A 17,669-nucleotide genomic window follows, 5' to 3' on the forward strand; every position below is an offset into this window, starting at 1 on the left:
CAAAAAATAGTAAACAAATTAGTCGAGCTATCCCAAATTGTAATTTAATAATATCTGAAGTAATCCAGCCAGGTCACCTCAGTGGCTGGAATTTTAGTGTTTTTGTGTGAATTGTGCTCCAACAAGCTTGTCCATTGTCCGGTCCTGCCTGTGGTGCATATTTTCCGGATAGCCTACACATGCACAGCCATGCAAACACTCACAACATGCCACTTACAGCCACATAGCATGTGACCAAAAGACAATCACAGCCCGCTGGAATTATTCATCAGTATGGTGACATTACACTATATACAACAAGACTCAAAGATACTTTTGCATGATACATATTGAAATAAGATATAACAGTATAGTGACATTCCACTATATAGGACATTCCACAGAGGTACTGTCACATGATATCATATCAAAATTACAATGGAAAGCCATACAGAATAATGCTTCCCATGAAGTTGGTATTTTTGTGGTTGTTTTGGTATTATGTGACCATATTGTGCAGTATGGTCAAACACAACTGTACCGTTGCCAGGTGATATGGTTCAGAGGAATTATCCTGGGTAGTATGGCTGCAGTGCACCATATCTTTGTGATTGATTTGGTATTATGTGACCATATTATGCAATATGGTAAGGCACAACTGTACTGTTGCCAGGTGGTATGGTTCACCAAAATCATCCTGAACACATGTTTTTGTTTTACCACAAATTTCATATTCATTTGGTGTTTGTGAACTATGTGTCTTTAGTTGTTATTGTTCTGTGAAGAAATCTATGAAAGTTATGTGGCACCACATATGTTGCCACCAAATGCTGTTGAGTGATGGCAACCAATACCAGGTGTAGTTGCAGCACGGTGCACTTACTGAAATATAATATGCTGGTTCAAATTCTCCTGGTCGTTCAGAATTATTGTACAATTTTATTTACTCACATAATATTCTGATATTAACTACTAGCAAGGTCCTGGGTTCAAATCAGTCTTTCACACATTTATTTTATGGGTGAAGTTGTAAATATTTGTATTTACTGATATTTTAGTCACACTTATCACACCACAATGAGTTGACCAAGTAAGTCTATTTCACTGTAGAGTATGATGGTTGTGTGTGTGTAAGATCTGATGATCTTACCTAATCACAACCATGTAGCTATACATATAGGTACTGTACAATATTATGTAAGTACCTCTCACATACTCCCCCAATGAGGCCAAGGCCTCACTCTTGGTATGGCAAAGAGTAGAAAGTTTAAGTGATAGAAGTTTAAGCAATAGAATATATATGTTCATGCAAGGAAGATGAAATGAAGAAAGCTTGTTAGTAATTGAGGGTACTTGTAAGTAAAACATAAGAAAATTTCTATAAGAACATATGAAAATGAAAAGAAATATGTACTGTAGTAATCCATGATGTATGTACAGTATACAAGATTATATACAGAGGAGATAATGTCTAGACATGGGCAAACAATGATTGGACTGTAACATCCCTAAGTGAACGGTGTCATGCACCAAAGTTGATTGGTAGCATGGACAGCTGTCAATAACGAAGCGAATATTCAAAAAGACTCGCCTTTGCGCCACACAGGCACAGTGCCACGTGGAATAGTAATTAATATTGCCCTTTTTGAACTTGTGGCTGATCAGCACCACCTCTATTAGGCAATCCAGTCACGCTCACCTTTGCTTTTCCATCCGGTACTTTCCGCATTTCGGCATTTCGGCAAATTTTCGCGTCGCCACTGGCTACACATTGCATTGCGCCCTCGCTTTTGTCGTTTCCCTTACTCCCCTTCCTTTGCCTAGCCCCACCATGGGCCCCTTCCTCTCCTTTTTATTCTCACCCGACGGTCGTTTCTGGGTCCCCATTTTAGTTCACCTCCTCGTCACCTCCACCCTCCTCCTCCTCATCTTCTTTGCACCCCCACCATTTCTGATGTCACCACTTCCTATCCGCTTCCGTCGCCGATCCGTTGACTACCACGTGCCACTGCTGATATCAGCAAAGCCCCGGCGGCCGGTCCAAATAGGGCAACAGGTCCATCTTCATGACGTCGATCTGCCATCATATACTATCAAAACATCGGTCGCTCGTCTTGCCTGGTTGGAGCGTGGGTGGGTAATTTTTGAGCTGGAGAAGGTTCATCCCCTTGCGTCGCCCATGTTCATCGCTGTCCCATTCACTTGGGTACACTTATCATTTGTCCATCGTCTTCGCTACAGCTACACCTACCACACGCTGCCTGGGACTCACTTGTTCCAAATTGGAACTACTCCTCTCCCTCCCTCGTTTGATCAGGTGGTCCAACACAACCAGTCCATTGGTAAGGCCATGGAACTGTCAGATTTGGACTAGGTGGTGGACCGGTGGCTCCAGTTTCTTTTTTTTCAGCAGAACATTCATTTACAGTGCAATTATTTTTGATTTTTGAATCATTTTTATGGACACATATTTTTTTAGAATGCCTGACTGACAATAAAGGAACTGTGTTGATACTGATAGTGTTTTGCTTTGCCTTTTTTTTACTGCATCTTCCCATGACATCATGATTTTCCTGCTCTCTTTTTGCTATTGGACTTTACTTTATGGCTGTACAAACCTGTGACATTACTCACAGCATTTATTGTTCTATCCCTTTCTTTTCTTTTTTTGACAATCTTATCCTGTACTACCTACGCAGGATTTGTCAGCGTACATTCCTTCCTTCATATTCTTTCTCATTCTTTTTGCACAGCTATACTGTGCATAGCCTACTTCTCTTTTACTATATAAACCCCTGTATTTTACCTTGTAAAAACAACAAGAACTCGAATCCAGACTTCTTCTCTACTCTCAAGTTCACTACTCTGCTACTTGTGATCCAGTGTGGTCACAACACTTCCCACTTCTACCACTGTTAACTGCTGTCATCGTCACTCGTCACTTTTTGAAAGTGATTGTCATCCCCTTCGATTAGAGTTCTTCTGAGCACTACAGTTTGTGCGTCAGGAGCCTGCTATCACTGGGAACCTCGTCACCTCGTCATCCTTGTTGTTCTCAAACCTACCTTGTGCTACGATTAGCAAGGTAGTGCTCGTCTATACTCGTCACCAAGCCCCTTATCCTTCTATAAATTCAACTATCCCTCCTCCTCAAAACCCACACTCATACACCTCTGGGTTTTACTTTGAAGGATCTTTATACGTACCACCCCACGAACAACCAGACCACTCCACTGTTCTAGGAGGCAAAGCCCATAAACAAGTTCCGTGGAATCTGGGAGGATTGTGTGTTAGTTTGTTTTGTGTGTGGTTTTCTAACTGCAGTTCTCATCATCGACAATTGGAGCCCACCGCGAGGGGTGGTTTCCTTCAAGCTAAATACCAACCATTTCATCGCCATCACTGTCTAATTTATCATCTACACCTTCTCTCTCACCCACCGCTTTATCTGTCCCATCCCTCTCTTCCAGTAACTCAATTTCTGTACCAGCTTCTACTCAGCAAGCTTCGCATTTACCCCCTATACTTTTCACTATGAATCAACCTACTACTCTCTCAGTCATCACTATGCCAATTCCTGGCACTCGTTATGCTCCTAAGAAGTTCAAGGGAGACTATACTCGTGTCAGGGATTTTGTTCTCCACTATGAGCGCATCTGTCATGCAAACAATGTCACTGCTGACGATGAAAAATGCTCAAGCATTCTCCAATACTGCTCCACATATGTTCGTGAAATTATTGAAGGAATGAAGCACTTCATTACGCCCTCATGGAACAGTCTCAAAGACGAAATTCTCCAGTACTTTGATGCTGCAAAAGCAGAGGCCAAATTTAAAGAGCATCATCTTAAACAGCTGGTCGATGCTTCGCACAAGAAGAAAATGGGCTCTCTGGACGATTTCAAGAGCTACATGAGGAAGTATGTTCGTGTTGGAGGATGGCTTCTTGCCAAATCCAAAATCACTCAGGATGTATTCAATTGCTTCTTCTGGAAAGGACTTCCCAAAACCCTTCGTCATCGCGTTGAAAACAGACTTCTACAGAGGGATCCTACCCTTGATCTCTCTCAGCCTTTTGTCTTTGATGATGTTGTCAAGGCTGTAGAGCATGTCCTTCGCAGAGATCGCTTTGATGATGAAGATTTTGACTCTGATGATTCGGATTCAGACTCGGATTCAGAAAACTCTTCCAGTTCTTCGGACGATTCTTCTGACTCTGACAAAGAGGAAGAACCACCTCGTTATATCAGGAAAACCACCAAGCAGAAGAAAGACAAAAAGCGCACCTCTGAGACAGAGAAAGAGAGAAAGTTGTTGAGTCCTTCCAAGTCGAAGAAAACCCTTCACTCTTTAGACGAAGAAGAGCACACTGCTGTCAAACAGGATGAAGTAGAAACCCTTATCAAGAAGTTGGGTTCTATGACAATTGAAGATCCTAACTATCCTCTGCTCTACTATCGTGCTATCAAGCTTGACACTGATGCTCGACTTATACTTCGCCCTCCCACTTTCATGAACCAGTCAGCTAGACCATCTCGATCCTCTCAAGGAAGCAGCAACTTACCCACTCAGCCTACTGCTCCACCCACTGCCACTCTGCCTACAGCACCTCGTGTTCCCTTCCTTTGCTATGGATGCGGAAAAACTGGTCATGGAGTCAATGAATGTGCAGATATGCTTGACTTACTGTCAAAGGGAATTGTCAAGAAGGATGACACTGGTCGCTTTGTCATGTCTGATGGGTCTAGAATCATGCGATCAAGAGAGGAACCTATAGCAACTGCTGTACATCGCACTATCCCCAAGTCTAACCTCCTCACTACGACTTCTTTTATGTCCATTGCTGAAGTAGCTGACTCTGATTCTGATTCAGATGAAGAGCCTGTCTATGCAGTGGATCGTCCAGACAGAGTGTCTAAGGAGAAGCGCAAGCAAGTCTTTGATGGTGTCTACATTCCTCCTAAACCAGATTGGGCCAAAGCTGTAAAAGGAAAGAAGAAAGAAGAAGAGAAGCCTGCCGTTCCAACCATAGCACCTGCCCCCATCAAAGCCACACATCTTTGATATTGCACAGCCTATCTTTGATCCCACTAATGACGATGTAATCATGGAAGATGCTTCCCAAAACACCAAGAAGAATCCCCCTGCCGATAAACAGAAGAAACAGCTCAAGACTTCATCTACTCTTTCACAGAATCTTGACTCCAAAGCCATCATTGATCAAATTCTCAGCACCCCTATCCCACTATCTATTGGTAATGTCATTGGTCTATCAAAAGAAGTTTCCCAGAATCTCCAAGAAATGATGAAACCCAAGCGCGTTAATTTTGGAATAGACAACAAGCCCCAAAGCTTGACAGCTGAATCACTTCTTGCCATCACCCATGCCGACCTCATTCGTGTCCCTGTTACCTCTAATGGCGAAACTATTTCAGCAATTGTTGATTCAGGGTCTGCTCTCAATATAGTCAGTCGCACTATTTGGGAAAATCTCATTCGCCTTCCCATGGATACTAGTATTCGACCTGTAGTCAAAGATGCCAATGGAGGATTTGGTAGACTTGATGGTCTAGTCAACAATGTGGCTTTATACTGCGGAGAAGTCAAAACTTATGCCAATATCTTTGTTGGAAAAGACACTGGATATGATCTACTTCTTGGACGACCATGGACGCATGGGAACTATGTCAGCATTGAAGAGAGACTTAATGGCACTTATCTCGTCTTCAGAAAGGATGGCAAAATTGAAAACCCTGCTCTGGAAGTCAAGGTATCATCAGATCATCGTCCTATTCACTATGTCAAACCAGTATCTGGAGTATCCGATACAGTATCCAGCTTCTTAGTCACGGACTATGACTTCAATGGAGAAGATCTAGATGGAAATACCGATGAATCGGAAACTGCTGCTGAAAGTGTCACCCCAGAAGAAGAAACTGTGCCTGTTCCAAATAATTTCCCAATTGGTTCAATCGAAAATTCTAGTACTCTCAGAGCACTGGAAGACCTGGAGACTCGTCTAGAAGAAACTATTGAAGCCTCCATCCCTATCCCCAATGCCAGTACCTTCGAAACATTCTTTGACCATATTCGCTCAATCAGGGAAGATGAAAGGTCTGCTATTTTTGGTCTACTGAACAACCTTCAATATCGTCACAACATGAGCTCACTCTCAATAACTTCAGACTATGTCATGAGAGGACACCATGGCTTCGATGAAAACCACAACCTTTATGCGGATTATGTCCTGCTCCATGCTCATTTGCGATTTGACCAGAATCATGGACCTGGAAGAGCACAATCTATTATCAGTCGCTCAGGAACTGCACATATTCGCTTCTTTCCTCAAACAGAGTCATTTCCAATTCCCACTGATGAAGATATAAATGGACCTCCATCACGTGATATGAATGGTCAAGTCAATGTGACGGTGGAGGTAATACAAGAATCCGATTCGGAGCCGATACACAATCATATAAATGGATTAATTAATGATGACTCATCCACTGATTCTGAATCACCACCCCCATATTCGCGTCAACAGTTACCATCAAATATCAGTGACTCACCCCCATCACCATCCTCTACCAATGCTACTATTGCTTCGTCAGTTTCTCCTGATAATCGCACACTCATGCACCATAATCGCACACTCATGCATACTATTTGCAATGATAGTCAAGAGGATGAAAGGGAGATTGAATCCTCACCACCCCTTCACTTATCCTTCTCCACAACAATAGGAGTGGAGCATCAACCTTCCATCAATATATCATCCGATATTACTCCTTATCTTCAAACTTCCATGCATCACTATCATCATTTTCCCACGTCACCATCAGCTCAGCCATTATCAATTATTCACACCAGTGCCAGAAATTCTACTCCGATTCTAACACATCTTCACTCCATCCTAAACGCTTACATCGAGCATTACAAGCACCTAACATGTCCTGGCTCAAAGGGTTTCATATTACTAAAGAAGCTCTCATCATCGAGATTATGGTGGGAGTGTTACTTGTCCTCGCCCTTTTCTACGGTTTTGTCTTCCCTCGTATTCGCGCTTATTGTCGACGAGAACGTGTTGAGGTTATTCACCTCCACAACAGGACAACTCATCCATCCAGTGCATCCACATTCACCACCAGCACTGAGGTACTTGCTAGTGCCACAGTTGAAGTTTGAGGTAGATGCTGGTGATACATTTCTATATTCCTTTCTTACTTAACACTCCATTCAGCGCTCTTGGACCATATGCCACCTTTTCCCTTTTTCTTCTTTCTTGTTATATATCTATTACTTGTACAAAATGGCCTCTTGGATTTCTATGTTATCCGGTTTTTCCTTCCTTTACTCTTGTACCAACTTCTTTTTCTATTGTCTATGTTCCCCTTTCGTTCTTATCTGATCTTTTTCCTTCCCCCCTTGTAAAACTTCCGACCTCATCCCTATCCTATACGGTCCGAGATGACGCAAAACTACCACGGCACTTTCCTTCTTTGAACACTTTTTGTTTTAACCCTAGTTACATGATAGACATTGTGGACCCTATACCTGTACCAGCACCCGATTGGTCGAGTTTTGGAGCTTACAAACGTGTTGATCGCAAAGTCAAACCTGTTCCTGGAGTATTCCCAGAAGACGCACGTGTCACTCGGTCATTTCCAGAAGACCCACTCCTTTCGCTCCCACCCCTTCCTGTTCTTCCCCCAGAATTCATTCCCACGCCGAAGCTCACCAAGGAGCGCCTTTATGACGAAATGAAGCTAAACTCTGATGGATTCTTATGGCCAGAAGAGGAAAAGCTTTTCGCTCACATCATGATACTCAATCAGCGCAGTCTTGCCTTTGAGGAAACTGACAGAGGAACGTTCAGAGAAGACTACTTCTCTCCCTACGTCATACCTGTTCTCCCACATGTCCCTTGGGAATATAAGAACATTCCTATTCCTCCTGGAATCAAGAATGAAGTCATAGAATTGCTCAGAGACAAAATCAAAGCTGGAGTCTATGAGCCTAGCCAGTCGTCTTATCGCTCTAAGTGGTTTTGCGTTCAGAAGAAGAATGGCAAGATTCGCATCGTCCATGATCTTCAGCCACTAAATGCAGTCACTATCAAAGACTCAGGAGTACCACCTATCCTTGACGACTTTGTGGAGCCATTTGCTGGTTCTCAATGCTATACTGTATTTGATCTTTTTTGGGGATTTGATGCTCGAAAAGTGCATCCTGACAGTCGTGACCTTACCTCTTTTCTATCGCCACTAGGACTTCTGAGGATTACTTCTATGCCTATGGGATTCACCAATTCCGTTCCAGAATTCCAGAATTGCATGACTTTCATCTTGCAAGACGAAATTCCGCATATTGCCAATATCTTTGTTGATGACCTCCCAATCAAAGGACCTACTTCTCGTTATAAAGATGCAGATGGCAACCCAGAGACTATTCCTGGCAACCCTGGCATTCGTAGATTTATATGGGAACATGCCATTGACGTTCATCGCATTATGCATAGAGTTGGTCATGCTGGCGGAACTTTCTCTGGAAAGAAGACTCAGTTATGTCGTCCTCAAGTTGTGATTGTCGGACAAGTATGCTGCCCAGAAGGTCGTCTCCCTGACAGTACCAAGGTGGACAAGATTCTTAAATGGCCAATTCTCCAGACTCCCAAAGACGTTCGCAGTTTTCTTGGTCTATGTGGGACAGTTCGCATTTGGATCCGCAATTACTCTGCTCTTGCACGCCCCTTGACAGAATTGTATCGCAAAGGAGCTGAATTTCAATGGGATGAACGCAGACAAGAAGCATTTGATGCTCTGAAGCATGCAGTATCTTCTGCACCAGCACTTCACCCTATAAATTATTCGTCACACAACCCAGTCGTTCTTTCAGTTGATACCAGCAAGATTGCTGTTGGTTTTATCCTCTCCCAGCTTGATGAAAATGGAAGGAAGCGTCCAGCTCGCTATGGGTCTATTCCCATGAATGATAGAGAGGCAAATTACAGTCAACCCAAGCTAGAATTATATGGTTTGTTCAGAGCACTTCGTCATTTTCGCCTTTACATTGCAGGAGTAAAACACTTGCATGTGGAGGTGGATGCCAAGTATATCAAAGGCATGCTCAACGATCCAGATCTTCAGCCTAATGCCACTATCAATCGTTGGATTCAGGGCATCCTTCTCTTTGATTTCAAGCTCATTCACATACCTGCTGATCGTCATCGTGGTCCTGATGCATTATCTCGTCGTCAACCAACAGAGGAAGACTTTGAAGATGCTCAAGAATCAGATCAATGGCTTGATGATATCGCTCTTCTTGTTGATCTTGCCAGACCTCTCCCATATCACCCTATGTCACTCCCTTCGTTCCTTACCAATGATTCTTCTCAGTATGATACTCTTCGTCGAATCTTCCACTTTCTTCAAACTATGGAGCTGCCTATATTTTCCTCTCTTCAAGCTCAAAAGTGTTTTGTCAAGCGATCACTTCAATTCTTCTTGAAAGGAGACAGCATGTTCAAGCGTCGTCACTCTGCTCCTCCTCTCAAAGTCATCTTCAATCCTGACCTTCGACTTCACATCCTTACTGAAGCACATGAAAGGCTTGGTCACAGAGGAGTCAATGGTGTATTCTCTACAGTCAGAGAGCGCTTTTACTGGCCCCATATGTTACAGGATGTCAAGCATCATATTCGCACCTGCCATGAATGCCAGATTCGAAGTGTACGCAAAAGTGAAGTCCCACTTACCATCTCATCACCTCCTACAATCTTCACCAAAGTATATGTCGACATTATGCTCATGCCCAAGGCCAGAGGATATCGATATCTTGTTGCTGCAAGAGATGATCTGTCACTTGCTGCAGAAGGAAGAGCATTGAAGAAAGCATCTGCACATAATCTTGCTCGCTTTTTCTGGGAAGAAATCATCTGTCGCTATGGAGCTATAGGAGAAGTTGTCACAGATAATGGAAGCGAAGTCAAAGGAGCATTTGAAGAGCTTGTGGAACGTTACCAGATCCCTCATATTCGCATTTCTCCCTATAATCCCAAGGCAAATGGTGTTGTTGAGCGTGGACACTTCGTCATAAGAGAAGCACTTGTCAAGTCCTGTGAAGGGAATGTCGATTTATGGCCAACCAAGGTCCATCATGCCTTCTTTGCAGACAAGGTCACTACTCGTCGTTCTACTGGATTCAGCCCTTTTTATCTGTTGCACGGAGTTGACCCAGTCCTACCATTTGATCTGACAGAAGCAACTTTCCTTGTTCATGGATTCCATACTGCAATGTCAACAGAAGACCTCATTGCTCTGCGCATTCGTCAACTAGAAAAGAGACAGGATGATTTGCAACAAGCTGCACTCACTATACGCAAAACTCGTCTCAGATCTAAAGCGCAGTTTGAGAAACTCTATGCACGAAGGATGTTCAAGAACGAATACCAGCCTGGAGAGCTTGTTCTAGTGCGGAATACTCAGGTTGAGAAAGAGCTGGATTGTAAAGCAAAGCCTCGTTACAATGGCCCTTATGAAGTTGTGCGACGTACTAAAGGAGGATCGTATGTTCTAAAAGAAATGGATGGATCAGTATCACGAAGAGGAATTGCAGCATTTCGCCTACTTCCCTATTTCAACCGCCACTCTATGCCACTCTTGGACGAACTGGATGACCATGATAACGACCTAGATGAACCAGAAGATGAACCTGACTATGAGCATAACGACTCAGATGATGAAGATAACGATTAATGACTTACCTGAACGAATTTTATGCTGACATGACCCTTCAATGTGTTGCCATGTTTCATTCCCTATGACCCTACCTTTATGGAAGCAACTGGGGACAGTTGCAATTTCAAGTTGTCCGTGGATGTCATGCACCAAAGTTGATTGGTAGCATGGACAGCTGTCAATAACGAAGCGAATATTCAAAAAGACTCGCCTTTGCGCCACACAGGCACAGTGCCACGTGGAATAGTAATTAATATTGCCCTTTTTGAACTTGTGGCTGATCAGCACCACCTCTATTAGGCAATCCAGTCACGCTCACCTTTGCTTTTCCATCCGGTACTTTCCGCATTTCGGCATTTCGGCAAATTTTCGCGTCGCCACTGGCTACACATTGCATTGCGCCCTCGCTTTTGTCGTTTCCCTTACTCCCCTTCCTTTGCCTAGCCCCACCATGGGCCCCTTCCTCTCCTTTTTATTCTCACCCGACGGTCGTTTCTGGGTCCCCATTTTAGTTCACCTCCTCGTCACCTCCACCCTCCTCCTCCTCATCTTCTTTGCACCCCCACCATTTCTGATGTCACCACTTCCTATCCGCTTCCGTCGCCGATCCGTTGACTACCACGTGCCACTGCTGATATCAGCAAAGCCCCGGCGGCCGGTCCAAATAGGGCAACAGGTCCATCTTCATGACGTCGATCTGCCATCATATACTATCAAAACATCGGTCGCTCGTCTTGCCTGGTTGGAGCGTGGGTGGGTAATTTTTGAGCTGGAGAAGGTTCATCCCCTTGCGTCGCCCATGTTCATCGCTGTCCCATTCACTTGGGTACACTTATCATTTGTCCATCGTCTTCGCTACAGCTACACCTACCACACACTGCCTGGGACTCACTTGTTCCAAATTGGAACTACTCCTCTCCCTCCCTCGTTTGATCAGGTGGTCCAACACAACCAGTCCATTGGTAAGGCCATGGAACTGTCAGATTTGGACTAGGTGGTGGACCGGTGGCTCCAGTTTCTTTTTTTTCAGCAGAACATTCATTTACAGTGCAATTATTTTTGATTTTTGAATCATTTTTATGGACACATATTTTTTTAGAATGCCTGACTGACAATAAAGGAACTGTGTTGATACTGATAGTGTTTTGCTTTGCCTTTTTTTTACTGCATCTTCCCATGACATCATGATTTTCCTGCTCTCTTTTTGCTATTGGACTTTACTTTATGGCTGTACAAACCTGTGACATTACTCACAGCATTTATTGTTCTATCCCTTTCTTTTCTTTTTTTGACAATCTTATCCTGTACTACCTACGCAGGATTTGTCAGCGTACATTCCTTCCTTCATATTCTTTCTCATTCTTTTTGCACAGCTATACTGTGCATAGCCTACTTCTCTTTTACTATATAAACCCCTGTATTTTACCTTGTAAAAACAACAAGAACTCGAATCCAGACTTCTTCTCTACTCTCAAGTTCACTACTCTGCTACTTGTGATCCAGTGTGGTCACAACACTTCCCACTTCTACCACTGTTAACTGCTGTCATCGTCACTCGTCACTTTTTGAAAGTGATTGTCATCCCCTTCGATTAGAGTTCTTCTGAGCACTACAGTTTGTGCGTCAGGAGCCTGCTATCACTGGGAACCTCGTCACCTCGTCATCCTTGTTGTTCTCAAACCTACCTTGTGCTACGATTAGCAAGGTAGTGCTCGTCTATACTCGTCACCAAGCCCCTTATCCTTCTATAAATTCAACTATCCCTCCTCCTCAAAACCCACACTCATACACCTCTGGGTTTTACTTTGAAGGATCTTTATACGTACCACCCCACGAACAACCAGACCACTCCACTGTTCTAGGAGGCAAAGCCCATAAACAAGTTCCGTGGAATCTGGGAGGATTGTGTGTTAGTTTGTTTTGTGTGTGGTTTTCTAACTGCAGTTCTCATCATCGACACCGCTCTTTACCTTTACCTTCTCAACAATACCATATTTACTAGTAGACAGCCTGTATTCCCCGCTCTTTATCTTTACCCTCTCAATAATATATTTGTTCCTACACATATCTATTCAAGTTCTAGCAACACATCATCATATTTTGCGCTCGGGTGCTTGCCCTCCTCTTCTTCCATTGCCATTTTGTCAGCCACTACCCCCTTATCTATTATATGCATCCCCTTGTCTATCAAATCAGCAACAACATGCTGGCTCTTGCGGTTGAGGGAAAATTCCTGGGCTGAGTGGGTCTTTATATGATCTGTAAGCAGCCCAAACATTTTTGTCATGTCCTTATCTGTGTGAGAGCTTGTGATGCCTGAGTGAAGGAAACTCTTGTCCGCAATGGCGTGAGTGTCACGGTAAATCTGTACAAGGGGGGACTCCAAGATGATTCACTCAACTGTTCTATTGGGACCATCACCTCCATTAATGACTTATGGGTGAGAGCTCATCAAGTGGGACAAGATGAATTGTAAGATTCAAACCTTGATGAACAAGTTGAATAATTCTACACACCAGTCAACACCACAGAATTTACCTGGCTTTCCTGTAGGGATAACAACTGTATGGTACTGAACCGCTTGTCTGGGATAGCCTTAGCTTGCATCAATCAAAGAAAACTACTGCACTTACTTTAAACCATCAGGGTATGAAAAATGAACAGCCACCAAAAATTGGTCATATACGTAGTGTATTTGTGCTTTCCCGTTGCCCTAAAAATGGGTATTGTCACAATTGACGTACCAGTACCTACTTACACTTCACTTTTTCATACTTTTACTTTTATTTTTCCAAGTTATATGACCAGTCATGTGACACAACACCTGACCAGTGTCTAGACTCATCATGTGACCAGTCACATACTAAACATTGGACTTTAAACTTTATTTACAACTGTACAGTACCTTATGTATTTTAGTATATATACAGGAGCAATACATGGGGAAAGACTCAGCAAGTCCTCCTGTTGTCTACCAACAACTAACTTGTTGAAACCTAATGGGTAACCACTCCCGCCTCTTCCTCTTCTTTTGTGTTGTTTTCATTGTGCTCCAATGCCCCAAGACTGTGTCTTGTTGGTGTTGTCACAGGTATCTAATACACAATGCATGTTTCAACGTACACAATGTCCCCTTTGTTCATTGCATACAACAGTTCATCATAGAGTAGCAAGTATTTATTGAGTAATAGCCCATTTTCATATTGTTGGTCTCGAAATGCTGGAGGATGCTGGTGTAGTCAAGTGAGCTTGTGATTGACAATACAAGCCTTGGCTAGATGGGCAGTTATAGCCCTGAGTTCTTCAAATGATGGTGCTGAAGCCACAAATAGGGCAAAAGTAGAATGAGCTGGATTATGAGTCTTCTCCTCAACTCTCCAGCAATCAAGATAGCGGCATATTCCAGTGTGATTGACCAGCTGATGCATACACCTAAACCCTGGCTTGCTGCCATATATACCTGTCTCTCTAGGTTGCAACTTGGACACAAGCTCGTTTTATCTTGTCTTGCTGTTGCTGATTGCAGGAACGTGCGCCATAATGCGTCAGCACAAGCCATTTTAAGATGGAAGAGACCTGGTACAAGATTGAGGTGTTGAAAACGGTTCCAGAGTGTCTCCTCAATTGCCCTTTGCTCCTGAATAGCCTGCAGCCGCTCTCCTGTGCCCAGATCCCCATGTAATAGGACTACATGCTTGGATAAATCAACATAATCGAGGTTGGTATCTTCCGCCATATTTTTGATCACCCCCCCCTGTGCCATGAGATTCACATGGATGTTACCTGAAACAGTTGAGTTATTCACATCTATTGCTCAGGCAGCAACAACAGGTGTCTTGATGAGAGGAATTTATTCTATGACAGAAGGCTCTTCAAGCTGAGATTTAAAACCTGAAAAATACAATGGTCTGAAGTACAAGAGGTTGCTCTGGAACTTCCAAGCAATGAACTGTTGTTGTGGGCTAAGTCCAGCCATGTTTGGTGGTTGTGAATAGAGGGTTAGTAAATCTTTGAATGTTTTCTTGGGTGGAAGGTATTCAGTACAAAGCTGTGGGTTAAGGTGCGACTGTTTCCAAAGGGCATGTGAGCACTTGAGGTTGACCTGAGAAACCCCATGTTGCAGTGGAAATAACAGGCCAGATGTGAGGTGCTTCAGACTGTCTGTAGAAAGTTCAATAGTGGAAGCACTGGTTTTGAGATTGTCATCAAAGTTGTCATATGCATACAATGCAAAAAGGGTTTGGCCAAGATCTTGAAGGGCTCAATGAGACTCCATTGATAGCAATTGAATAGCAGCTTAAATTGCATTCATTGATATTGATATGTGTCACAATCGTATCCATCTGACTCATCCTTTTTATCTAATCGCGAGATAGAGACTATTATCTCACCTAATCTAATCTCTCTTTGATCTTATCTTATCTAGTAATCACGTGACACATTAGTAATACTCATTACCAATCAGCCTCACGCATTACACATGTTACTTACCAATACGCTACGTCATACCTCACCGTAGCCTCATACTTTCTTCTATATAACTAGCACGATATCCATGTACATACCCCAGTTGTAGATTTACTCTTATACTTGCTTGTCCAACACTTGTTGTGTGATTTAAGTCCTACGCTGCTCGGGTTACCGGCATAACAGCTAGGGTCTTTACATAATCTACAACTTTGAACGACACCTGTTGATGAGCAAAAGCACAGCTATTCTAATCATCACCCTATTCCCTCTCATCGCAATCATACTCTTTGGCATTGCCAAACTCTACATCTATATTACCAAACCAACTACCACCACACCTATCACCCGACCATCAACCATTGTCTCATTTTTCCCTGCCAACGTCTCACCCACAGAGTCGTTTGTCGATATCCCTCTCACTCCCCCTTCCAACCCTGTAGCTAGAACCCTTGACGGCGTGGAGCCCGATAGGTATTACTTAGTTTAGAAAAACTTCTTTACCCTTCTGACCAGGCCGCTCACTTGAGTCCGCCAGTTGGAAAAGACCTGCACACGGTTATTCGCTGTGTATCACTGAGACAACCGTCTGGACCTCAGTTACTATACTTTAGAACACCAATACATAGTTAGAATTAGTTACGTACACAGTCAGTGCGGGACAGAAGAGGAACTGCTTGACTAAAGAAGGAAACAGATAGACCCGGTTGATCTTACATTAGAAAGTGTTGATCCGACTTATCATCGGGAAACTCTTTTGTATGCAACCTGGGAAATTCGAAGAGTGGTTAGCAGAAGAACACTTTCACTCCGAGAACAGATTAGCTTGGGAAATTTACTTTACATTCCCAGAAATAGAACCGATCAGAACCCGCTACCACACCCCCTACCCAGATCATGACAACAGAAGCATTCGGAGAGTGGCGAGGTCCGCGCGAAGAGCCGGACACATCAGAGATAGGAATGGGAGAATTGTCAGGTGCACTCCCACCGTTGGAACCACGAGCGCCAACATCGCAGGAAGCTGGACTGGAACAGTACATTCAGACCAGAATAGAACAGGAGCAGAGACGGCTCCACGATCTTTACGAAACGCAGCTGAAAGAGGCGAAAGAAGAAGTCGAAGAATTGCTAGCCAAGCTGAGGTTAGCTACGTCAAATTCTTCTACGTCCGCTCCCGCCGCATCCGCACCCACGCCACCCAGTACGCAGCCGAGACGCGTAGATAGAACGAGAACAGCACTCCAGAAGCCTGAGAACTTCAATGGAGACAGAAAGAAGTATAAGGCTTTCCGCGAGGCCTTAATGCTAAACTTCAAGGATGATGAGGAATATTTCGCGGATGAAAGAAGAAAGATCGCCTATGTGCTTTCTTTCATGACAGGAGGAGCAGCGGCTACCTTCAGAACGGAGTGGATGGAGACGAAACTAGAAAAGAGGATGCGAGGAGAAAACCTCAAATCCACTTACGAAAGTTTTGAGTGGTTCGCCCACAAGATGGAGACTCGGTTCAAGAATGTTCACGAGCAACTCGCCGCCCGCAATGACATAATGATCTTGCGCCAAGGAAAGAACACGGCAGAGAAGCACTTCGAACATTTCGAAGAACTGAGAAGAGAGGCTAACTACCTCCAAGCAGCCAATGAGGACTTCCTCATTTCGCTCTTACGTAGGAACATGAATGAACCCCTGGTCAATCAGGTGATATACGGCGGCCGGGAGCCAGCCAACTACGAAGAGTGGAAAAAGGAGTTGATCCGCATTGACTACTTGTGGCGCCACAGAGAGGCGGAGAAGGAGAGCTTCAGAAGCACGGAGAAAAAGAAGCAAGACAGAGGAGGAAAGACCAAGCCAAAGGTCGAGAGAAAGAAGGACGGTAGCGGGTACCTTTATACCCAAGCCGGTGACCCAATGAAGGTCAACAAAGCGGAGTACCGACAGAAAGGGCTCTGCTACCGGTGCGGAGAAAAAGGACACCGATCCTTCGAATGTAAAAAAGAAGCGCACGCAAAACCCCAATTCAACGTTAGGGAGTTCTTGCAAAAGATGAGTGCGGAAGAAAGAGCAAAGATCCTTCAGGGTTTTTGAAGAGGCCAGCGGTAACACATCAACCGACTGTGCCTAAGGACAAAAGTTTCATAAATAGTTTCTCTTCTTTGTTGATCGAAGATTCCTGCTCACCGTCTACTGTATATGATACCGATCATGAAAATGAAATTGCATTAGCCAAAGACGCAGCAGATCTAAGATTGAAAGAAAAAGAAACTAAAAAAGATGTGAACCTGAATAGGGAACGGGTTAGAAAGATCCCAAACAAAGAGATTACGGCGCACTCAGAAGAGAAAAGCGCAGTAACTAAAAAAGAATTTGTGAAGGAAGTGACTCAATCGGGCAGCACTTCATTGGAAACAACAGAACCACAGAAAGCAGTGACTCAATTGGGAAGCACTGATGTAACTGATGGTTCGACCAGTTCCAAAGAGGTCA

At 43.7% G+C, this 17,669-nt stretch overlaps 4 protein-coding genes across 4 annotated transcripts; 2 read left to right on the plus strand and 2 right to left on the minus strand.

The window, feature by feature from the left end:
* Window positions 1-3,546: 3,546 nt before the first annotated feature.
* On the plus strand, window positions 3,547-4,287 carry SERLADRAFT_350487 (uncharacterized protein; the record flags this gene model as incomplete). Its single annotated transcript, XM_007320980.1, has 1 exon — window positions 3,547-4,287. A coding segment is annotated over one exon (741 nt), but the record flags the coding sequence as incomplete, so codon positions are not given.
* Window positions 4,288-5,018: 731 nt separating this feature from the next.
* SERLADRAFT_395864 (uncharacterized protein) lies at window positions 5,019-5,400 on the plus strand (the record flags this gene model as incomplete). Its single annotated transcript, XM_007320981.1, has 1 exon — window positions 5,019-5,400. A coding segment is annotated over one exon (199 nt), but the record flags the coding sequence as incomplete, so codon positions are not given.
* Window positions 5,401-6,615: 1,215 nt separating this feature from the next.
* SERLADRAFT_395865 (uncharacterized protein) lies at window positions 6,616-7,281 on the minus strand (the record flags this gene model as incomplete). Its single annotated transcript, XM_007320982.1, has 2 exons — window positions 6,616-7,165; window positions 7,220-7,281. The coding sequence occupies 2 exons, from the start codon at window positions 7,231-7,233 to the stop codon at window positions 6,994-6,996; spliced, it is 186 nt and encodes a 61-aa protein (XP_007321044.1).
* A 7,318-nt stretch (window positions 7,282-14,599) lies between these two features.
* Window positions 14,600-15,170, minus strand: SERLADRAFT_395868 (uncharacterized protein; the record flags this gene model as incomplete). Its single annotated transcript, XM_007320983.1, has 3 exons — window positions 14,600-14,606; window positions 14,783-14,975; window positions 15,149-15,170. The coding sequence occupies 3 exons, from the start codon at window positions 15,168-15,170 to the stop codon at window positions 14,600-14,602; spliced, it is 222 nt and encodes a 73-aa protein (XP_007321045.1).
* Between the last annotated feature and the right edge of the window lie 2,499 nt (window positions 15,171-17,669).

Source organism: Serpula lacrymans, assembly GCF_000218685.1.
Source record: "Serpula lacrymans var. lacrymans S7.9 unplaced genomic scaffold SERLAscaffold_10, whole genome shotgun sequence".
Lineage (NCBI taxonomy): Eukaryota > Fungi > Basidiomycota > Agaricomycetes > Boletales > Serpulaceae > Serpula > Serpula lacrymans.